Source organism: Pyxicephalus adspersus, chromosome 3 (assembly GCF_032062135.1).
Source record: "Pyxicephalus adspersus chromosome 3, UCB_Pads_2.0, whole genome shotgun sequence".
Lineage (NCBI taxonomy): Eukaryota > Metazoa > Chordata > Amphibia > Anura > Pyxicephalidae > Pyxicephalus > Pyxicephalus adspersus.
In genome coordinates, this window is record NC_092860.1 from 24,659,972 (window position 1) to 24,684,475 (window position 24,504).

Consider the following 24,504-nt stretch of genomic DNA (forward strand, 5'->3'; position numbering starts at 1 on the left):
TCGCTTACACAGCATTTCCTATTGTGACAGCCGTGCACTTTTAAACTTGGCCACTAGATGGCAGAAAGAGTCATTATAATAGGAACTGAATGAATATGCCTAGATCTGACCATCTATCAGCAAATTTCAGACAAATGGAGAGGGAATAAATTATAAATAGAGCCTTGTGTGTGAAAGTTGGGTGAAACCATTTAAAAAGAGTCCTTTATCAAAGACCCTATTAAACTGACTGCCTACAGTAAAAAAATGAATTGGTGAATAGTCTGCACTGTTTACCAACTTCCAAAGCCATCCTAAAACCATTATTCTGATTGTGTTAGGCCCGGAGGATAGTTGTACCCCTAAGTTTCCTAATAAACTCAATCCTGCAAACTCAGTGTTCCTTTTTGTGTGTACAAAATTCTGTTTTAAGAAAAGAAAAAGCGTCTAGCCTTATTACAAAGTCAAGCTAAAGGAAAATGACCAATTACCATTGAATGTAAATACATGCAGATATGCTAAACACCATCACATCATCCAAACTATAAAGTGTTTTTTAAGCTACGTACACACTTCCAATTTTTATCGTTGGTAAACGAACGATGAACGATCCTGCACGATATCTGCGAACGATCGTATGGCACCGATCCTGTACCTACAGATAACGACACGATCGTTCAAAGATATTGTACACACGATAGATGCGATCGTTTGAACGATACAGGAAGTGAGCGAACGTTCGTTCACTGCGCATGCTCAGACCATGGACGATCACTGAACGACCGTACACACGATAGATGGTCAACGATCGTCGTCCAATCCGATCCGCCGGTCCGGTCGTTCATTTCCAACGACTATCCTCGTTCGTCGGCGTCGTTGGTTACTTTTTTTACGAACGATTTTTGGCCAATCGGTCGTTCGTCGTTCATTTCCAACGATAAAAATTGGAAGTGTGTACGCAGCTTAAGACAGCTCTTAGTACCCATCAAATTTGTTATAATGTACCCAATGCTTCTCTCAATTTCTTTGGAGAATGTGAATAACTGAGGCCTAAGTTTCCTTTATGGTGGCAAAGCCAGAAAATACGCCGTGTCTGGACAATGTTTACCTCTATTACCGATATATACCGTAAGGCGATCCTGGGCATACAAAGACATTCTTAATTAATATTACATTTTATATTACCAGCAGCAAACATTTCCATGGCTTAGAAATATTTTACTGGAACAATCTATCCTGTTTAATAATAACCTCCTCCTCTCTGGTATTCCACTAACCCGACTCTCTCCTCTACAATCTATTATGAATGCTGCAGCCAGACTCATCCATCCTTCGCTCCGCTCCTCTTCCGCTGCATCTCTTTGTAGTTCTCTCCATTGGCTTCCATTTCACCTTAGAATCAAATTCAAGCTCCTGTGCTTTGCCTTCAAATCCCTACACAGTTATTGTCCCACTTACATCTCTGACCGGGTATAAAAATACTCCCCCTGCCGCTCCCTCCGCTCCTCCAATGACCTACTAATGACTTCCTCACTCATAACCTCATCACACGCACGGATACAAGACTTCTCTAGAGCTGCCCCGACTCTCTGGAATAGTCTTCCTCGTCCTATTCGGCTTGCTCCTACTTTCTGCTCATTTAAAAGAGCACTCAAAACCAATCTTTTCAAACTTGCCTACCCATCTTCCCATCTATTAAACCCTGACTACTTCCCACCATTACATATCTCCCCTCCTATTGTGTGAGACTTCCCCTACCTCCTAGATTGTAAGCTCTCTGGGGCACGGTCCTCTCCTCCTGTGTCACTGTTTGTCATTACAACCCCTACTTCATGTACAGCTCTGCGTAATATGTTGGTGCTATATACTGTAAATCCTGTTTATTAATATTATGTGAAAAGGTAGACAGCCTAACCAATGACCAGAGTTATGTGAGAATGTCTGGAACCTCTGGATAAGCTATGGACACAGATTAATAGAGAAAGATACAATCATCGTGTTCAAGGAAAGAATATCAACACTGCACCCCAGGAACATCACCAACCTAACACCCGGATCCCCTACAGCAGGGGTGTCAAACTCAAATACATAGTGGGCCAAAATGAAAAGTTTGGACAAAGTCATAGGCCAACTTTGATATTTATTGAAAAAAATATCTACAATTGAGGAAGGTCGCTAATGAATGTCAACAGAGGAAGGGGCGCTTGTGGGTCCTGATTGAGCCGCAGAGCAATCTGGGATTTGGAGTATTAGCGGTGCATACAGCCTACGGGCAGGCCAGCTCTAGTAGACATTTGGTATTTTCTCATGGGCCATATTTGGCCCACGGGCCTGAGTTTGACACCCCTGCCCTACAGCCCCTCCCAGCACCCCATAGCACTGACACTGCACCTGTAACCCAACATCCCCTAAGTCACCTTGACACTGCCCCTAGTTATCCCTCAGCCCCTGTTATCCTGCACTACTGACCCTGGTTACATATTATTACCCTCATGGCACTCTGTACCACTGCACCCCATCCCACCCATTTCTCACTACCCTACAGTGCTGGATGTACCCTGAGCCCTATATACACAGCCACGCCCTGTTTCCCGGGCTCTCGGTTTATTCCATTTCTACCCCACCCACTTCCGGTTTTCTCGTTGCTATTACCTCTAGCGCCATCTGGTGGATAAGACCTTTACATGCCGGAGCCTGGCTTAATGTTTGCGTTCCACGCCTCGCAGTGGTAGACGTTTCTGATTGGCTGAGCGCTGCTGTGGCGGGAGTACAGTCTGTATAGCGTTCAGACCGGCTGGAGTAGAGAAGATGAGTAAATCTAAGGACGGCGGGGGTGAGTGTACCGGACAGGGACTGCCCGAGCCCTGTAATGATTATTCATGATTGGGCCTGACAGCCGTGGCACTTTATGAGTGTGAGGTGAAGGGGGTATACCACGTGACCCGCCATGGCAGGGAATGTCAGGTTGAAATAAAAGTACCACAAGGCCTTAACAATGGTGAAAAGTGACAGATGGGTCACAGTGACACACCAATATCAGGGGTATAACACGGGTCACTGTGACAATTCTCCATAGGGGGTCACACAGCCTCATTTCTTTCTGCGGCGCCTTCCCTCAGTTATTTGGCGTTTGGTCATGTGACCAGTGAAGGAAGCTTCCCCACCAGGTGGTGAAGGGTCAGAGGATATGGATGTAATGCTCAGCCTCTGTCACTAGGGGGCACCACAGGAGGATCTGCACAGAGAGCCATCGGAACTACATTCATATGATTGGAATGAGATGGGGGATGGGCTTTTATCTCCCCATGAGTGAGAGGTGCCAGAGCTACATCATCGCTCATCTCCCCTAAAAATATTAGTTTCCTGGCTGTCATGCCGACCCTTTACCTTCAATACCTTGAATGGCTGACACTGGATTACATATCATGTCAATGTTTACTTTAAATTTCCCGCTTTCATTACCTTCTCATTTATAAATAAGAGATGCTGCTGCGTTTGACCCGCTCTGCAATGCACCTAAAATGCAGGTTTATGGAGCTGTGCCCATTGCAGCCTTTCCCCTGCTTTGCATTTCTTTGGATGCAGAGTGTTTGGCCTGTGGAGCGATAATGTAAAAGTTTCATTTGAAATGATTTTTGTGCATACATTTTACAATCTGCAGAGCTCAGGGTTATCACTCTAAGGCTGTGTACACACATTCAATAATTGATTCCAATGAGAAAAGACCGATGTATGAATGGGAGGGTTGTACATACAGCACGGCTCTATGGAGGGGGTGACGGCGGAGTTCTGACGCATATAGACAAACAGGACTCCGGCATCACAGGATTGGTCTGAAGACCTAAAAAAGAAAAGTATAAAAAAGGAAAAAAATTAAACAGCGAGATAGCCAAGATATTTTACCCAGAAGCCTTTGAGGTTAGTAAGCGGAAGGTATATGTGAGGTCAATGAAGCAAAGACTTTTACAGGCAATGTATTAATTGTATAAAATAATATTTCCCCCCTTTCTATGAACCCCTTCATTGGTGAATCTCTTGCTAAGTGGAAGGTTTATCCTTTACCATAACAGCTTCCATAGATCACATATATTAGTTGTTGTAAACCCTGAAGTTAGTAATGATTACTAGATTAGTGGCCGTGGTATTTGTATATATCCCTATTTCTGTTATTTTCCTGTATTTGCAGCCAGCAGTATCATTCTGAAATATCTCAATGATCAGAACCGACCATACAGCACCCAGGATGTGTTCAGTAACCTGCAGAGAGAGCACGGCCTGGGCAAAACTGTAAGTAAACAAAAAACAAGTCTACTACATATGTTATTGGTGAGTACAGGTTTCCAAAATACGGGTTTCTAACAAAATCCACCCGCTGCAATATGCATGGCAAACAGAGAAGCAATTTATTACATTCTAGGCAATATATATATTACAGAGAAATATTTTGTTCTGCTAAACATTTCAAGGGGTAGACCAGTAACAGAGGGAAGGGAGTCTCCTAATTGGTACCCTGGTTACAGCAACTACTCTCGGAAAGAGAAGTATTAGTCTCTCATTTGGAGAGATTTTCGCGTGCATTATTTTTTACCTGCAGGGTGGCTCTTTAGTCCGTTTGTAGAGAATATTTACATCAATTAGTGGCCAGTAAAGGCTCAAAATTAACTACATGGAGCTGAATGCAGCTTCAGTGTTTACATGTACACAGAGAAAGGCAAACCTACAGCACACCACACAGCACTGATGGAAGTGGAGTCCTCTAGGTGGTCTACTGGTGGTCCACGTGAAAATTTTGGTGGTCCGTGGCTCTGGCCAGTGAATATCCCCCCCCCCCCCCCCCGGGGTCAGGAGAAGGAGGGGGAAACATAAACCAGAGCCGCAGACCATGTCTCCTATATGGATTTCAGGCTCGGACCTGTGATGGGAGAGTGGGCTGGCTCTGGCATCATGACGTCACTCTGGGGGAAGTTTCCCTTTGAATGACTCACAGCTCCCCACACATGCACGGTCCAGAGTCCGTGCATTTAGTGGTCTGTGAGCTCCAAAAGGTTGGGGACCACTGCTGTAGGTGATAATTTCAGTATATCACATAGCCTCTCAGGTTCTATCTGTGTGAAACCTGGGCACAGACAGAAAATCTTCCACTTTCATTCAGATACAGCTTGTCAAACTTCTAAGAGAGATAGCTGGAGAGTTGAACCATTCACACAGAAGCTGTGCAATATACTGCAAAATTCTAGACTACAAACTTCGCAAATTGTGTTTCCTAAGTGCTATTTGCTTCCCACAGTGCTAGAGTTAATCCCTTACTTGATGTAGAGTTACTTTTTTTGTATACTGTGTGACACGTGGGATTTTTTCTGGATCTCGTACTTCATGCTAGTGATAATTTTTCTGCTCCTGTCACCTCCCATGCTCATGGCATTTCCTCCCCTTCCAAGAGCCATCCTAGAACTGTGCTGTTTAGATATCTAGGATTGCAGGGCATTCTATGTCTTTGGAAATAACTAAGGGTGCCCTGCAGATTTCTCCTCTTCCCTTGTCACAGCTCTACAGATATTTTAGAGCCCTGTGATGATATCATTCGGCAGAAGAAGAGGAAGCAAATCTCTGAAGCCATAAGATAAGTTAAACTATCTGGATGGGCCATACTTTCGAGAACAGAAGTGAGATATTAGCAATTAGTTTTGGCTATGTTATTATAAATGTATGTAAGTGACCATATTGTCTCTACTTCAGGCAGTTGTTAAAGCAATGGAACAGTTGGCTCAGCAAGGCAAGATCAAAGAGAAAGTTTATGGCAAGCAGAAAATCTATTTTGCAGACCAGGTAAGGTGAAGAATCAAATTCATTCTTCAATGTTCGCTGTGATGGTCATCCTGATGTTCTCATATTTCCTAATGTAATTTAGGAACAATTTCCCAGTGCGAGTGACTCGGAGCTGAAAAATCTTGATTCCCAAATCTCAGAATTGTCCAGCAAGGTCCAGGGCAGCCAGCAGAGCTGCAGGCAGCTAGAATCAGGTTTGTTTATGTTTTGTTTTTGTCACCTTTTATTTCTATGATCTGTATTATTAATAGTAATGATCTCTGTGTTTCCTTTTATCTCTAATCATAATCCGGAATGCTCGGTGGTGGGCATTATTTTACAGTATTCACAGGCATTCCAGACTGCTTGAGAAGAAAGTGTTAGGGGTATTCTGGTCTCCATAAATATTATACTTATCCCTGCCAAACATCATTATGATCATGGTGAAACATAGGAATTGATTTCTTAAATCTGTATTGACCGGGTTATTGGCTCTCCCATGTATTAAAAAATACGTAATACTCCAACGCATTAAACTTTGACTGATTAGTGATGGAGAAGCAGCACAGGCATGAACTCATCTCCTATTGGCACACTGATTGGCTGCTAAACAGATCATGTTCTCAGTGTTCTCCCAAGCCCCTTTTAGCTTGGTGCACCACCCGGCTGTTTTAGGTAGTTACTAAAGAGTTTGGTCACAATACAGGGGCTGCCACTCGCCTGCAATTTCTTCTCACCCGGCTTAAAAAAATGTCAACACTTGTGCTTCTCATATTTGAGTCTTTCTGTACAAGGACTGCCAGAGGCTGATACAGGAAAAATATATTAACTGTTCCACTATTTACATTTTCTTTCATATACAAGCATATTTGTATACATTGTTTTGTTGAAATACCCTTTTGTAAGTAATATAATTGACAGAACATTTTTTTACTTCCATATCTGTGTACTTTTGTAGAGCTAAAAGAATTAAACAGCTCAATGACCACTGAAGAGATGCTGAAAGAAATTAAGGAGTTGAAGGAGGAATGTAGCAAATATCAGGTGAAATTGGAGAAGATAAAATCTGCAACCAATCACGTTACACCTGAAGAGAAGGAGAAGGTAAAACATATTGGCTATCTTTTAAATTACCTCCGTTCGTTATTTTGGTCTACTTATTTATTTGTGTTGCCCTTTTCCAAACCAGAGATATAATATACTGGAAATGTAAACTGATCCAAAGGTGTTCTAAACCTAAATTAGGTGTAAACCTAATCCGTTTTTTAATGCAAATCCAAAAACTAGAAAATAAGAACCAAGGAGTCAGAAATGGAATGCCTGTTCATTCACTGTATTGGTTGATTCCAATGATCCAAAATGCTTTATACTTGTGTGTTTTTCTTTTTGACACCTGGTTATTAGTGCTGCTTGGAGTAACTTCATCTCATTTCTCTTCACAAAACAGCCAAGGACATCACTAGGCTTCCACACCTGACCTGCCATCCTCAGGTCCTTTGACAACATTTCTTGAGGATTACAGTCTGTAATCTTTCCTGCAGAATTTATGGATATGATCCATAATTCTCAGTTGCATTTTATAGCAAATTATCCTGGTCCAAGGGCAGCAAACCAGCCCAGTCCATGATGCTGCTACCACCAATAATTTTAAGTGTTTACCGTTCTCCTGATAGTGGACTAATGAGCAATGTAATTCAATGCAGGAGAGGCCCATGGACATTAACCTGGAGTTCTTTGAGATTTCCCATTAAATCAAAAGCCATTTAGAGCCAACAGTGAACAAGGCAAATGCTCAAAGCAATCATGTTTCTGGTGTAAACTTAAAGCACTATCGTTGTGTAGCACTGCCAGCCTACAAATAGGCATTTACAGGAGCTCTATTTGCTTTTAGTTTTTTGTAACAGGCGAAGGTCTTATAATTGCTCACTTCCTGGTACTACAAGTCTCTCATCCTCATGAATTGACTGGGAAATATAGTCTGGCATCTATCATTTTGTCCACTTTGAGTGTCACATGCTTGCGCATGATTGATTCTCAGGGATGAGTGCAAATGATATGTAGTACGGCGTGTAAGCATATTTAAACCAAAAAAACACTACAAACTTGATTTCTTTTAGAATTAGAAGAAGGGCAGCACTGTGGCTTAGAGGTTAGTGCTCTGCAGCGCTGGGTCCCAGGGTCAAATCCTGGCCAGGATACTATCTACATGGAGTTTGGACACACAGGTGTCTGCGTTGGTTTCCTCTGGGTACTCCGGTTTCCAGCATAGATTGGATAATGAAGACCTAGATTTCTCTGCAGCGAAAACCTTTCACATTCACCTCTGATTGTCATCCTAATGATTGAAACATCCGATTTTTATTTTCCAGTTAAACACTGGATCTGTGCTAGTATGTTGCATTCTAATCCATTTCTCACATTTTTTAGTTTCAAAAACCTGCACTGTTATTTGATTGGAAAAAATTGGCATTTTTGTGCACCTTTGTACTAAACTTATCATCCCATTTTACAACTCCACAGCCTTAACCTGTTAGTAGAAAGTCCCCTCAAACCTATATGGAGGTTAGACATGTTTGTATTCCAGCCTGCAGGACAGCAATGGTCCCATTTATAGATACACTGAAGGAGTGAGTGCAGCCAACTTGTTAGAGGAAGTGTTTTATTCACAGGATTACCAGGTGAATGTATGGGGGAAAAGCATAAAAAAATACAAAATATCATGGAATTAGTAAGCTGCAGTATTTACCATGTTTTGTTCTGGGGTTTAGGTATTCTTTAATAGAAACAGATTGAACATTATGTCCTGCATTATTTGTCATACATTGCCCACCATTTTTGTATTATTTATCCACAACAAACATTGTCATAGCTGCAGGTAAATATAATATGTTGGTGTTTTTCTCTGTCCAGGTGTACAATGAGCGGAAGCAGTTCTGCAAAGAATGGAAAAAAAGAAAAAGAATGGTAAGATGCATGTGGGTGGGGATATGATCAACCGATATCAATGACCCATACAAGGAATTATATACACAGCTGATGATCATAATTCCTCCTTAAAAGAGACATCTTGTGATTGGAAGAAAAGGAGTTTAATGTTAAATATTGCTAATAGTGTTTTTTTCTTTAAAAAGAGTGAAATTACTTTTTGTAGGATCAATATTGTATATAATGGGTTTGTTACAGTTATTAAAATACATGGGGATGGTGCATCTAAGGAGTTAGCTGATGTTTTTTTTTTTGAAGAGATTTCTATTTTTAAAACACGTTCATTAATACTTCCTAGAGCTGCCTACATTTCAGGCCATGCTCCAAAAAAGGCTTACTTTTATTGCTGGTATCTAATAAATCCTCTGTCCCTTCTAATCCCAGATGTACCGTATTTTTCGGACTATAAGACGCTCCGGCCTATAAGACGCACCCAATTTTAAACAGTGGAAAAAAAGCACAGAGTGATCAGAAGGGGATTTGGGAATATGGTGTTTTTTTTCATTAAAAAAAGTATATAAGACCTACCCTGAAAATAAGACCTAGTGTGTTTTTGGAAGCCCAAAAAAATATAAGACAGTGTCTTATTTTCGGGGAAACACGGTATTATGAATTACATTACAATTTATATGAAGAGCGCTATCTGCATGTGAGTCATCCCTAGATCTGGTCAGATCTTGTTCAAGTCCAATTATTCATTAGTAGGATGAACTGGTCCCCTCCTGTTCTCTGCCGTCCCCCTAAACTATTCTGTAACCTTGGCTTCCAATAACATCTGTGTACAAATCGGGTCAAGTCAGAACCTCTGCCAAGTCATCCTCACCTGAAGAATCCAGCAACACCTTTTCCCCAGTTGGCTTTGTACCCATTTTGGAGTTTTACCTTCACCTCCTCACTCTCTTTGCTTTCTTGACTTGGAGTGTAAAATATGTGTTATGTCTTATTTTTTATTTCATGTCCCCAGTGTATATAGTGAGACTCTGTGTCATCCAGAACTTCCTTATTTGAAGGGACATTAAGCAAAAAGAAACTCGACATGTTCTAACCTCTTTCTAGAACAAGACGATCATTACTTCCTGTCCACTAACAACCTGAAAGCGATACAATAATTTGTGTCATACCAGAATCTTCCTTACAATGTGTCAGTGTATATTCTATTCACCTCCATGTCACTGCCATCTATCCACTGATCAATATGTAAAACATTTTCTTTTATACCAGGCTATGGACATATTCGATGGTATCCTTGAAGGATATCCCAAAAGCAAGAAACAATTCTATGTAAGTGACACTTTTTTTTAGCATATAGATTTTGTTAGATTTTCTGTTGTAACAAGGGTAACATTACAAAACCGGGTACATACTGGTGACATACATATAAGGCGAAAGGAAAAGCACAATAACCAATATAACAAAAATGTACATTTAAGTAATGTACGGACATACATGTATAGGGAAAGGAACACAACACTTACAGTGATATCATCAAGTTTTTTGAAGAAATAATCAACTATAATTTATTGGTCACAAAAGGCAAACCATTGGATAAGTAACACACAATAGGAGGGGAGATATGTAGTGGTGGGAAGTAGTGATGGTTTCAAAAGACAGAAAAAAATGGGTTTTGAGTGCTCTTTTAAATGAGCAGGAAGTAGGAGCAAGCCGAAAAGAATGAAGACCATTCCAGAGTTGGGGCAGCTCTAGAAATGTCCTGGAGCCATGTGTGTGATGAGGTTATGAGTGAGGAAGTCATTCGTAGGTCATCGGAGGAGCGAGGAGAGCGGCTAGGGGAGTATTTTTCTATCAGGGCAGAAAGGTAAAGCACAGGAGCTTGAATTTGTATTACATGGGTTTGTAGACGTGTTAACTGTAACATCAACACCAGGCTTGTAATATTCTGCAGCTCCTGGGACCAATGTTGGCATGCCAGCACAACTACATCTTTACCCTTGACATAGACTTTTCTGCCATAAAATGAAATAATCTTTGTCTGTGTATAAGGGGTAGAAATGTACTTTCATCTTACTTACCAAATATACTGAAAACTTTGTTACAGGAAGAAGTTGGCATTGAAACAGATGAAGAACACAATGCAACTCTTCCAGACATCTGAATAGCTGGAATAAACCTGGACAGCAAAGAATTTCAGTTTGTGTATCTAAATTATTGTGTTCTCAATGAACAAGGGATGGGATAGCGATGTGAAATAAACAGTGTTAATTTTTTGGCTAGACATTGCCAGATGGCTTGTTATGTACACCAGTATTTAAACCCAAAGCCCTGTTGTTGTAGGGAATCTGTTAGCCTTGTGAAAATACTAGGAGCCTTCGGAAATTTAGTGGTAAAACGTTTAGGTAATCTGAACAAAATTCAATTATTTATGTTATAACCTTGAACATCCAAAGCACCTGATCAGTCATACTGCAGTGTTGTCAGGCCTTCTGCTGGTTAGCATGGACCAATGTTCTGGGTTCAGTAGTGCAACGGAGAGTCTGACTGACAAAGGAAGGATTCTTGGTAAGGTGAGGGCATAGTTCATGCAGAACATTGCTAAGACTTATTTTTCCCCCTCCCCCCAGTATCTATATCCCAACTAAGCTGGTATGCACAGTGGTCTTCTTGTAGAAGTGGTCTTGGAGTAAGCACATCGCTGTATGGTCTCTGCACTGCTGACATTTGTACCATTTTCAAAGTCAGACATGGACAAGCTCCAGCAAAAAATAACTTCCAATGCATTCCTGGAATGTATATAGATGAGTGATCAGCATACACGGTGTTCTAAAGGCAAAGGAAGTATAGTGCAGCTCCTGTAGCAAACTCTGATGTCTCCAAACATAGGCTGGGAATATCCCACTGAGCGCTATTAAGCAGCCCCACCAGCGTGTGCTACTCATAGCATCCATTATTCCTTAGACAGCTTTAGAATAATTCTGTTATTCACAAGCACTGCAAGCAGGAAAATTGTGGTCCAAATGGCTGTAAATATTTACTTTCACATAACTGTATATAGAACATTTATGTAAAATGTTATTTACATTGAATAAAAAAAAATTAGAATCCAAGAATGTTTTATTTGGTCATTTTTTTTTATACACAGAAATCTAAAATGTTAGAAATATAGTACAAAAAGTATCTCTGGTACAAAGCAACAGTGATCTGAGGTTGTTAAATGAAGTTTAATCACAAATCAGCTGTACAAATACATTTCCACACAGGAATAAATATAGAAAAGAAAGAGCAAACAGTTTAAAAGATCAAACTTTAGAAAATACCAATTCGGTAATCTCAGTTATAAGCCCGAAGGTTGCAAAGGTAACAATAACTGGAGACTGGGGTTTTGTTAATATGGTTCTGTATGCTTCTTCACCTATACACCTCACTTATATCTGTATGGCATGAAAAGCACAGACACATTTGTCAATTGGTACCAGAACCTGTCTGGAAATCATGGTCCTCTTAGGATTTCTCCAATTACTGATCTCACATGCACACCACTTTAAATCAGAATTGTACACATCAAAAATAAATCAGTGACATCAGACTACATCCTGACAGATTCCTGAACAGCATTTCATATAATTTAGGTTTCACCATCATTCTCCCATGCCTGATAAGGAGACAAATTTATACACATATATAACTGACATTATAAATTTGACTTTACATATATTTGTTGCTACAGCTAGCTGAGACTGGACAATGCTTTGTCACCTTGCTGAGAGTGACATGAAAAGGCCACCAAACAGCTGGATTTCCCTGTGAAGGGTGCAGAGTAAAAAGTAGTAATAAGAGGTTGCAGTAAGCTAAATAACTTCTTCTTTGCTCCAGTGTTTATAAAGTTTTGACATTAACATATGTTAGCAGTATAAATGGTGGTAGTCACTCAGCATTACCACATTTCAAATGGAAACATTTTCTATTAAAAAAAGTGTAAATCCCCTCCAACTGGGGACTGAAGTCCAGCAGCATGGTGTTCCTGACCTCATGGCTGCTGGGAGGCCCATGTTTCAGCAATCGGTTTACTCCTCCTACAGCATTAGAATCCCACCAGCTGACTGACAGGGTTTTCTTTGGTGGGTGAAGACACTATTTTACTCTTTTGTGCTTCAACCAGCCAAACTTGGCGATTCCAAAATTTTTGGCAACTCAATCTCCTATTTGTATTGCAATGTGTTAAAGGAGACCAAAAGAAAAGGCATCATTCCATTCTGGAAGATCGAGAATGATCTGTATGGTGAATTCATTAAAGTGTAACTGCACCTTTTAGTGCCATCTAGAAATCGTCTTAGGACTGAAGAAAGCCCCACAGATTGGGGACAGCCGACTACAACACTGGGACTGTGAAGTGAAGGGTTGAAGGTGGTAAAACTGCACTAACAGCTTAATAAAATGTGACCAGCATATTTTTTGCATAGGTTGTTGCAGTAGTGCCTTGTAGAACTGAACAGAAACCTATGGCTTGAGATCAAATAGGTGTTTTGATTTGATTTTTTTTTTAAGTCCATAACAGCCCAATGCCCCTATAAAGGAAGCTGAAATATAGAAGATTACACCATTTGGTAACAAAACAAGCTTTGCAAAAATCACTGGCCAGTGCTTCCTTGGTGTAAGAGTTCCCAGAAAGTCTCAATTACTATAGTGCAACCACAGAAGTATTTCCTGCACTACTGAAAAATAAGGAGACTGCTAGAAGCCATCTCATTTCTCTGCCAGGAGGAGAAATGGGAGAAGTCTCAGTAAAGTGGATTCTTCAGCTGGTGCAGAACACGACGTACAATCTCATGGAGAGTCTGAAGGGAAACATGAAATCAATAATAAAACAGTAATTTGTTTCTGGCATATAAACAACATTTTCTTTATATTATTACTTGCCTTAAAGGGATAATACACAGGAAATGCCCACGTGCATGTTATAGGTGGTTTGATGTACTTGCAATTACCCAAAAAGAGAATAGCACATCTTGGGTGCTTAGAAGCAATTTTACAAAAGCTCAATATTTTAATATGATAGGTTATGATCTATATATACACACACACACACAAAATGGTGCAAGAGTATCAACAACTAATTTAAAGGAAATAGGTTCCTCTGACCAGTACTGAATGCACATTCATTATTGCACTATAACAATTTGACAGTTTACAATTGTCTATTTGGGGTGCTAATGATGCCTTTAAACAATTTGAGCTTAGATATGGTTTCTAAAAAATAAAATACTCATTCATACTCCAATTTAATGCAACCAGATAAAAAAAATGTCAATTTTGTAATGTATGTAAGAAATCACAAGCATCCATAACTCTGTATGCCATGTAAGCCATCAGCCCCATCCTTCCACCATGTGATGATGAACAGTGCCAGCCTAGTGTGACAACCTTGGCTTACACTGTGTAGGTGCCCAAGAAGAGGATGTGTGAATTACAAGGCAAGAAGTATTAATAAAATCTAATGCAGCCACCTCATACAGGCACTGCAATATAACAACTTCTTTGGCTTTTGATAAGCTTTAAACACAGATGGCTCTATAGGAATACCTGAGGTTTGCAGTGCTCCTCAATCCAGCTGAAGACACAGGCAGACAACTCCTGAAAACTGTTCACAGAGATGGAGGCATTGAAGGTCTGAAACAAAGCATCCATGATGCCCTGAAATACACCAAACTTCACCTGGTCTGGCACTTGGTCAGTCCCTTCATGAGGATTATTCTGATGAGCTTTAACAATCTGCTCATAATTGCTGCAAGAAAAAAAAAGCTTTCATAAAATATTATATACACTTTTTAGGCAGTTGTATGAAAGTATTACAGGAGAACAATCAGAGACAGAATAAACACAAAAAGGAGCAACAAGGGAAGAGGGGACAGATCCCTATGTAATACTAATCACAGCGTTGAAAAGATTCATCGCTAAGAAGCACAACGACCACTTCAAATGCACAACTGCAGCAGGCAAATGGAAGAACTCTCTGGGGTGCAATGTTTGGGCCAGGCTGTGTTAATGGTCTCCTATACATAAGTCATAATTAGAAGATAAAAATAGCCCAATTTTACAGTTCTTTTATGACTCATTCTGTGAACATCCTGCTTCTTCAGGGACAGATTTCCTGATGCAGTGCCAACTAATGGGAGATGAAGTCAGCTTGTATCAGCCTTCTTCCTTTTTCCAATTTTAAAAAAGGGCTTTTCAAGACTTGACATGGAGACATGTCATGTGGCCACAAAACAACAAGGTTGGGATTAGGCCAGAGGGGCTCCATACATGAGCATGCTATGAGAGTGGGAGGAATGAGATCAGGTGGAAGTTTGTCCCTGGGTAAGCCTCAAATGCCCCAATACCACAGTGATTAAGACAGAATGAGTGCCCAGAGCTTCCCAGGATACCTACCTCATGCATACCAAGAGGCTGCTGGCTTCTTCTGCGCTTGCCCAAGATCGGGCACGCACAGAAGGGGCATTTTCCTACACTGGGGGAAAGAAATGCCAATCTCACGCATGCATAGGGAGATCGGCTTTTTTTTCCCCCTTTACGTCACTCGATCTTGCACCTGAACAGTGCCAGATTGGGTGATGTAGCTAGAAGAAGATCGGAGTTGGTGGCACCCAACGCTTTCTCCGTGCCGGGACAAAGAAGAATTCCAGGACGGCATGGGACCTGATTGAGGAAAGGTTCAGCGTGATCGAGGGATCTGCAGGTTTAAAGGCAAGTGATTTTTTAAAATATTTTTCGGTTTAGTTCCACTTGCACAGTGCAGAGGTTTTTTGTGCACTAACCTTTACACCCTTACCCATAATCCCTCAAAGACATAAAACTCACGATTTCATAATCTTTAAGGCCATGACCTCTTTTCGCAAGGTAGATACTTCCTCCTCTTGTTTCTTCTTCTCTTTATGAAGGAACTGGATATAATCAATGGCTGTAGAAAATATAAATATCAATATTAGCTGTGTATTGTGTTTAATGTAAAATATACAAATGTTTTAAGGCACAAGCTCTGGTCAGGGTTCCTGGGCAAAGATGGACTTATATGACCTGATCCCGATGAATCCTTTCACTACAAATGTAGATTTGTGAGCTGCAAATATTTGGGGCATCAACTAAGGTAGTTTATGTTCACATTTAGGTGAAGGTCAGGCCGGTTTTTATTTTAGTCCGTGTCCCTGTTAGGAGGATTTCTCTCACTTCTTGCTTTAGTGACATCAGCCACTCACACAATGACATTACAGGGTGTAAAAATAAAAGTTGGGAAGTGGGATGAGTAAGGATTCTTCTACTTGATGGCAGCAGAGCATGGGTTTCACACATTGTCAAATGAATAGGTAAGATGCTGCAGGAACTATAAACTGAATATACATCAATACACCAGATGGCATCACCCAGCGTCTGAACTGTATGTATGAACACTAAGCATTGGTAGATGGCAAGACTACAAGATTGCTGCAATTTCTTGTCTACTGGTGAGACTCCAGCCATACACATGAGATGCATAGGAAACATAGAATGCATTGTAATTAACAAATTAAAAGAAAACTCACTACATCTTAAATCTAACAGTTCACATTTCTCATTTGATGCTTCTGCCAACGCTATTTACCCTTCTTTTGTAATTTCATTTTAGGAAATTGATCTAATTAACAAATTCATTAGGGCTACTAATCACATTTATGTAGGACAGGACCAGGAGCCATCAGTTTACTAGTTTCATTTATCTCTCACTGGTCATTGTTACAGAAAAATAGAAACAGACAGACATATAATGAAAAAAAAGTACTGAGGTACACAAATCACTTTCAGTATTACAAAAGACTGGACAGCCCTAAAAGTCTCCACCAACATATGGAAAATGGCACAGAAATTTGGTACTTACTCTTCTGCAGAACGACAGCCTTGCTGAGCTTTTGGGAGCCTATGGAGCAGTCCTGTTGCTGACATGTAGGCACTATGGTGTGTAAGTCATCGTAGCCTTTCTGCAGGAAAGAAATGTTTACTTTGGTAAAAGTGTACTGTGCACTAGTTAGGGCCCAATTACATATTTGCTCTGCATGAACACACACGCATTCCTGCAAACACATGATACACAAATATTTTGCATTAGGCAATGCGGTGCTGTTCATTCATAATAGCAACCCAATGCACTTTGTCAGCATGCTTGCATTGCCAAGCAGTGCTTTGCCAAGTATGTGTATGAAGTGTAAGAGCTTATAACCGAGTACAAAATCCATTACAGTTTTGAGACACAAACATATATAAAATTCATTCTTGCACCAGTGAGCAGATGGAATAATCTTACAGCATATGAAGCCAGCAATGATCATCAGGTCAGCCTAATATAACGTTATATCTGTTACCATAGCACAATGCTGGTAATGATTAACACACACAGATTGCCTATTATCTTATGTGCCATTTACTGTATTGTATAACACATGCTGCATCACAGACTGCCTGCGTGTTACTGTCATTTTTTTTCTTTTTATTCGCACAAGACTCTGTACACAAGGCCAATATTCCATACAATCAAAAACAAAAAAAAAAAACCACACACCATTATATTCTTTCAAAAGAAAAAAAAAAAAAAAAAAAAAAAAAAAAAAAGCCGCTCTTATTTGTATATTGAGATACATCACACCATTCTAATTACACATGTGCAATAATTGTCATTGGAAAGGATCTTTTACAATCCAAAAGGATGAAGTGGCACCCTGCTGCGCGCTCTCCCCTTCACTTTTATCACAATTGTTCCCCGTTCGTGCATCCGCCAGTGCGTCTGTCCAGACGACTAGCGCTGTACACACTCCAGATTCTAATCTGATATCAGCCCTAGGGCGATTATCAGAGCAGAATCATCTGACATGTGTACGTAGACTTAGTTTTGTAAGGAACGGGCACACTTTGCTAATTCTCTAGAATTAAAAAAAGAAACCCAACTGTGAGAGATCTTGTGCAGCAATACATAAAGCAAGGGAGCAGAATCAGGAATAAAAGTAAATGTATCACACCAAGAATATATATATATATATATATATATATATATATATATATATATATATATATATATATATATATAGTCATGTGGGAACAGTAGCTATGGTCTGTCGGTCTTTAACAAGTGTCAAAGTGCGGAAGTCCTAAAACTTTAATGGACAAGAATACAAATCCTTTGTAGGATGAAATGACTTCTTTATATGTAATAACTCTTTGCCTAGACCTCTAATAAAATACCAGAAACATGAAAGGACAAACGTGGAAATCACATGAGCATTTACTAAGATAAATTGCAATAATAACTGGAATTTTATGCTGGCACCTTCCCTATAAACATTTTGTGGTTAGTTTACATGGAACCATTGCTTATTTGGCATCCAGGTATACACAACAAGTAACAAACATTCAACTGACTTTTGGCTTTAACGAGACCAAGACTTTACTGGACACCTACAGACCTCACAGGTCTTACATTTTATAGGCAGATTTCTGATCAGCTTCCTGTGCTCCAATCCTGCTCTTCATTTTACAAGCAGCATAAACTTAGCTCCAAAAACCAGACAATATAAAATGTTACTTCTTATCTAAGAGCAGCTGTTCCCAAAGAGATGATGAAGTGTAATGATGCAGAGCAAATGTTTTCCGCAGCTCCAGCCTTATTTCACCCTCAGTGTAGGCCAAAAGGCTGTTCATACATGATTGTATCTGGTTACATGGGCCATAACACATATTACTGTTTGTGGCTCATTCACTTGTTACCCATGCCTGGGTACATTGCAGCAACACACAGGTTAACATAATGCAGTGTTGTGAATGAGCTCTTAAAGTGAACCTTCTAATAACATAGAAGACTGACTTCACTGACCTGGCTGTACAATGAATTTTTATTCGATACAATACAATGCACCAATGAGTGTAGCACAGTGTGCGCACCGCCCAGCACTTTTCAGTAACCACCCGGCTGTTTTTGTTACTGAAAAGTTGGAACACAATACAGGGGCTGCCACCCACCCAGCTTAAAAAAAATCCTGGGGAGAATACTGTAGTCCCTATAGGGAAGGCACCGAGGAGGGTGGTTACACAGAACATACAGTAGGTCAACAGAGAAACATCCCCAAGGAAGTCTCATTCACTGCATTTTCACACTATATAAAATCTACTCTTTTTGTGAAATTTTCAGGTTTTCATGATAAGGGGCATTTCTCATTGTTCAAGCAATTTACAAGCCAAGTCAATAACAAAATCTGAAATAATTGCACTGTACTATAGAAAATGAAGTCTTACTTTAATGGCATCCCTTCTCTTCTGCTCAGCCTGTGTGTGTGCCCGCCTTCGTCTGTCTTTGTAGGCGTCCTTGATGCTTTCCTGGCGATAGTCACTGTCCTCGTCATCTGCGGTTGGGGAACAAGGATTGTCGATCATGCAGCGGGCTATGGAAGGTTGAGCGGACACATATGGGTACCATTGTCACCCCAATTAAAACTGTACCCCACCCCTAGGTCACAAGGCAATAGTATTAAACACTGATCTGTTGCTGGCATCCAATTCCAAAGGAGAATATACATTAAAAAAATGCAAATGTTAAACATATTTGTCTTACTATAAAATATACTACATAAAAATATAAGGGTCTAATAATTTGGAAATCATTGCATTCTGTTCTTATATACAGTTTACCCAGCGTCCCAACTATGAAAAAAAAAAAAAGTAGTAAAACACTTGTTCAGGCATAATTTGGAATCGTTTTTTTTGTCATAGCAGCTCAGATCAGTTTCCTAAAGTTTATAGGAATTCATAGGATCGTTAGTTCAAAGGAAACCAAAATGAGGAAGTAAAGCAGAAAGTGTCCATTGCTGACATGAATAGAAATGAAGAAAAGCTGTTTCCACAAATCATTTTCCCAACACCCCACCCGCTGTAAGGTGACTACTGGGTTATACTATTAGATGTATGCTGAACCCAGAAAATGATCGATATTTTCCTGATCCATCAGGGATCCATACAGAACAGATTTCAGCAAAACTCAAAGAACAACTAAAATGGCCAGAATGAAGCCACTGCTAGCTTTGAACACAATGGGCTTGATTTATTAAAGTTCTCCAAAGCTGCAGAGGATACATTTTAATCAGTGAACCTGGGTGATCCAGCAAACCTGGAGCGGATCTGGTCCAAGATTGAAAACATTTGCCAACAAATAGTAAATGACTCTTAGGAAATCCATTCCAGGTTTGCTGGATCACACAGCTTCACTGTTGAAAGTGGATCCTCTCCAGCCTTGGAGAGCTTCAATAAATCAGGTCGTATGACCAAGTATTCAAAACGAACACAGGCCTAACTTCTTTACCACAGTTCTTTAAATTGAACATCAAGCTAACATAAGAGACACAGATATGAGTGCAGATAAATGTAATCATTATTGCACCAATGTTTTTTTTTTTTTTTTTTAAAACACCATGAGTACCTTAATATAACCCGGTATTGAACTCTTGTTGTCCCCTGTACAGCACAGCTCACACTGAAGGAGACTGACACAGCACAAGTAGCCAATCAGTTGTGCAATACAAGCGTAATGCTCTGCTGTTTCCCCTTTCACTGTCCAGTCACAATCTGGGTGGGGTGGAGACATGAAGGGTTACTGAACTGCAGCAGAGAAACATCAGGTCTCCTCCCACACCAGAAAAGGCTGTAAGCAGTGAGAATTTTAGAACTGAAAGGACAATAAAATCCACTTGTGTGTAAAGTGGTTTCTTGAACATTTCATTTACCTATTTATTGTACAGCGCTGCGTAATATGTTGGCGCCATATAAATCCGGTTAATAATATCTTTTCAGCTGCATTAATCGTAACTTCACTACAGTATTGAATTGAGGCAATGAAAAAACCCACTTCATGTATATGTTTTCAATGACAAAAGGTCATAGCTGGTTACTAATATTGGAATCCATGCAGTAATTCTCAGGTTTCGCAGCCTTTGTGTCACTGCGTTCATCACTGCTGTCTACAACATTCCACAAATAGCTGTTTGTTGATTTACACAAATTTTGGCCCAGTTAAAGCACGTCAGACTATTCTGAATGTGTGATAAGATTTGTGAATTATAGTCACCAAGGCTAAAACTACAGAGATGAGACCGATGCCAACTGGTAACATGGCACAGGACTAAGTGTGATCAGAGCCCAGCACTATACTCACACTAATGTGCTGCAGATACATGTTAATGGATAAGGAGTGTGCTGCCAATCAGAAAGGTGAATTAAACACCCCCAAAACACAGATACACCTTCCAAGAATCATTCATCTGAATCCTGTAACATTATGATGCTAAAACATAGGAGCTGTACTGTACCTGTATTGGGCACAGAGGAGGCACTGGTGGAGCCAATGCTATTTGCTCGGGACACTATGCTTCCTTTTCGTTCCATGATGTGTCCTGTAATAATGATTATGTCATCAGAATTTCACAGTACTGAGATTGCTTTTTTTTTCTACAAAGTGATTATATATATATATATATATATATATATATATATATATATATACACACACACACACACATATATATTAATATTATAAAAGTGAAAAATACGTATGTGCCAGTCCCTGTTTTATACATAATGCTGAATGCCAATCATGAAGTGTCACAAGAAATCTAAACCCATTCTGCTTTATTATCTGTCCTAGGATGACAACCCTTAGCACTGTACACTGAAGGAGAAGTGTTGTCACTTTAGGTAATTTTCAGATTTACATTACAATCACCTCCCTCTTTACTAAATCCATATTTGACATTTTGTTTTACTGTTTCAGTTTTCCTAAGCAAATAGTTTCTCATGAAATCGGTTGCAAAGTTTCTTACCTGGAGATCCTGCCAATAAAACAGTTTGTTACAAGCTGACAGGGATAAGCCTTTACTTATGATTAGTAGAAGTGTTGTCAGCCTGCTGTTTTCTCTAGCAAACCTGACAGACAGCCCAAAGCCACCTGAATGAGTATTTTCCAGGCTGACAACACTGCAGCCAATTGCAAGGCACAGCCTTAGTCCTGACAGCCTGCAACAGAAAATATTGTTACTGATAAACTATGCTAGGAATGTACAGAAAATATTGAGCTTCAGAAAATTGTATGCAGTGAGAAATAATGACAAACACAATCATCTTCATTCCAGGAACTATTATAACAGAGAAGTAGTATTAGACAAACCAATGATTATAAATCAGAGTCTTACCTGTCTCCACAACATTATCACTGAAAGATGTGTCAGACTGATAGCCAAAAAAAGAAACAGAAAAACAAGTTATTAATCCGGTGCAGAAGAATCCCAGACAGGAACTTAAAAACACTTTCTGCCAGTGGCTGATACTATCTATGCTGGCCCAGCTCCTTTGTCACTAGCCTTTATGACTTTCTATGTAACTGCTGGGGGAGAAGCAAAGGAGAAGGCTATAGAGTGACAGCTGTATCTCATATATATGCTGAAATCTTATCCAACATGGCAGCACCAATCACCTAGAATACTTTGAATGCAGCTATAATATTATTAAGGGAATTTAAATGATGTTGAAGGTCTCATTAAGGCACATCTAAACTGAGAAGTTTCACTTTACATTAAAGGGCAGACAATCTTTTTATGTTACGTAAAAAGTCTGTTTGTTTTTTAAGTGCAACACCCTTTTTCTCGGCCGCCTACATCACGCATCCCTGGAGGGACTTTTTGTGAAAAGAGAAAAATTTGCTGATTTCAGAGATGTGCAGTGAGATCGGCAAGTTTTTTTTCCAATCTACGTCACGGGATCTCGCCCCTAGGTCGGGTGACATAGGAAAAATAACCCGGAAGAAGAGGCGAAGATGGCGCGCCAGCTCGGCGACGAATGCCGGGACGACACCCCACGATGGATCGGTCTGCCCTTATAGGTAAGTGGATTTTTTTGGTTTAGTTCCTCTTTACATATGGGGATGTATCTTCTTCACCTCCACCCAGAATATAGGTCAGAGTGTCCAATCACCAGACACAAACACTGTCATGTGACCATGTAAGCTCCAACAATGACCAGCATGGAGCTCATACAGGCAGAGGGTGTAATGGGGACACCTCATACCTAGAGATGGCCCCTTAGATGGCTGTAGGCCTTGTGGTCACCACCACTTCCTGCTACAATTACAGCCAATGGTACAAAGGGTTTCTATTTCTCTGGCCGATCAGTATGGGAGTCTTCCTGCTTGTTTATATACACCCATACAACAAACTAAACAACTCCTCTGCCCTCAATGATAATTATGTACATAAATGTCTGTTATGAGAGAGATGTATGGCTGTAATATAGAGCCGAACATGTCGGGGGACAGACTGCGAGCTCTCTATCAGGGACCTGTAATGGGAATACACACCGTACCACCCGCCCTGTATGTCCCGTCCTCCGCCCCGGTAACACTAACCATCCCCGGCCTGTCCTACGCCGCCCTCCTTACTCTGCTCCATGAGTCCTCGGAAGATGCGACAACACCAGCCTCCGACATACTGCTCTGCCGAGGCAATGAAGGCCTCAGGGGAGGTGGTGGGGGAGCGCCTCCTGCTGGACGGAAAGCGCAGGGCAGGCTGGTTGCTGGCTATGTACCGTGAGCTCACCACGTGATGACTTGTAATGCGTGAGAGCAAGTTGTCACTTCCCAATGGCCACCAACACATCCCAGCTGGTAATCCATTCAGGGATCATTGTCACTGTGCACAAGAACACACAAAATGATGGTGCATTACAAAGGCCACCGAGCCACACATTATAATGTAAGGATGCACAGCAAGGGGTTAGTAAAGCATGCCAGTGTTTTGGGGGTGTTCGGCAGCCTGCAATGTACTGTACACCAACCTGTCACACAATAACACAACACACAATGTACCCCAACTAGTCACACAATAACACAACACACAATGTACTGTACCCCAACCAGACAATAACACAACACACAATGTACTGTACCCCAACCTGTCACACAATAACACAACACACAATGTACTGTACCCCAACCAGACAATACCACAACATAAAATGTACTGTACCCCAACCTGTCACACAATAACACAAAACGCACAGCACGATGAGAAGTGTAAGTATAAGGTTGTCCAATGCACTACAACACAAATACAATCATGTATACGGCTCCAAGACTTTTCTAGAGCTGCCCCAACTCTCTGGAATGGTCTTCCTCATCCCATTCGGCTTGCTCCTACAATTAAAAGAACACTCAAAACCCTCAAGGGACTCCCAAAATTGTCCCACGGACCACTGATTGGCAACCGCTGTCCTCTCCCCCTGTGTCACTCTCTATATCTGTCTGTCATTTGCAACCCCTATTTAATGTACAGCGCTGCGTAATATGTTGGTGCTATATAAACCCTGTTAATTAATAATAATATTATACATCATGAAGGGCAGAGTGCTGGGTCAGTGTATTTGTGAGAATATTAGCAATGAATGGTAATACAGTGCACAACACATGTGATGTGTGTTATATTACAATGCACAAGAATGAGCTCTTAGTCTTCTGCAGTAGCAAAGATACCCTAGTGGGCCCCTGAACAAAACTGACTGGGGCCCCTGTGGGGCACACAAGTGAGAGTTAAAGTGGGAGTGAAATACAGCTACTGTCTTCAGAAGCTTCATTCAGAGGGAAGGGGCTTATACTAAGGAGAGGAGCTTCATACAGAGGGAAGGGGCTTATACTAAGGAGAGGAGCTTCATACAGAGGGAAGGGGCTTA

General features: G+C 40.6%; 2 protein-coding genes and 1 long non-coding RNA gene across 6 annotated transcripts; 1 reads left to right on the forward strand and 2 right to left on the reverse strand.

Moving 5' to 3' along the window:
- The first annotated feature begins 2,665 nt into the window (after positions 1-2,665).
- PSMC3IP (PSMC3 interacting protein) lies at positions 2,666-11,834 on the forward strand. Its single transcript, XM_072403984.1, has 8 exons — positions 2,666-2,812; positions 4,166-4,266; positions 5,716-5,805; positions 5,888-5,999; positions 6,743-6,888; positions 8,695-8,748; positions 9,991-10,050; positions 10,826-11,834. The coding sequence occupies exons 1-8, from the start codon at positions 2,788-2,790 to the stop codon at positions 10,880-10,882; spliced, it is 645 nt and encodes a 214-aa protein (XP_072260085.1). The 5' UTR covers positions 2,666-2,787; the 3' UTR covers positions 10,883-11,834.
- On the reverse strand, positions 8,427-9,975 carry LOC140325886 (uncharacterized). The gene is made up of 2 exons (XR_011919742.1): positions 9,593-9,975; positions 8,427-8,717 (listed from the first exon to the last, which is right to left on the reverse strand). It is a non-coding gene; the product is annotated as an uncharacterized lncRNA (long non-coding RNA).
- On the reverse strand, positions 11,821-23,339 carry MLX (MAX dimerization protein MLX). Of its 4 annotated transcripts, none has more exons than XM_072403981.1 (8): positions 23,219-23,339; positions 21,978-22,014; positions 21,099-21,182; positions 19,036-19,142; positions 16,634-16,733; positions 15,583-15,682; positions 14,305-14,506; positions 11,821-13,559 (listed from the first exon to the last, which is right to left on the reverse strand). In XM_072403981.1, the coding sequence occupies exons 1-8, from the start codon at positions 23,264-23,266 to the stop codon at positions 13,503-13,505; spliced, it is 735 nt and encodes a 244-aa protein (XP_072260082.1). In that variant the 5' UTR covers positions 23,267-23,339; the 3' UTR covers positions 11,821-13,502. The 4 variants fall into 4 exon arrangements, with proteins under 4 accessions (XP_072260082.1, XP_072260081.1, XP_072260083.1 ...); XM_072403980.1 differs by having other exon boundaries at positions 19,036-19,181; XM_072403982.1 differs by having other exon boundaries at positions 19,036-19,181; positions 23,186-23,303.
- Between the last annotated feature and the right edge of the window lie 1,165 nt (positions 23,340-24,504).

Excerpts from the sequence above, each read along its gene's own strand:
- PSMC3IP (XM_072403984.1), top strand. The coding sequence starts at position 2,788 with ATGAGTAAATCTAAGGACGGCGGGG. Across the intron at positions 5,806-5,887 it reads AAATCTATTTTGCAGACCAG|GAACAATTTCCCAGTGCGAG; the intron begins GTAAGGTGAAGA and ends AATGTAATTTAG. Across the intron at positions 6,889-8,694 it reads CACCTGAAGAGAAGGAGAAG|GTGTACAATGAGCGGAAGCA; the intron begins GTAAAACATATT and ends TTCTCTGTCCAG.
- MLX (XM_072403980.1), bottom strand. The coding sequence starts at position 23,266 with ATGTCGGAGGCTGGTGTTGTCGCATCTTCCGAGGACTCATGGAGCAGA. Across the intron at positions 16,734-19,035 it reads AGAGAAGGGATGCCATTAAA|AAAGGCTACGATGACTTACA; the intron begins GTAAGACTTCAT and ends TCTTTCCTGCAG. Across the intron at positions 15,683-16,633 it reads GGCTGTCGTTCTGCAGAAGA|CCATTGATTATATCCAGTTC; the intron begins GTAAGTACCAAA and ends TATTTTCTACAG.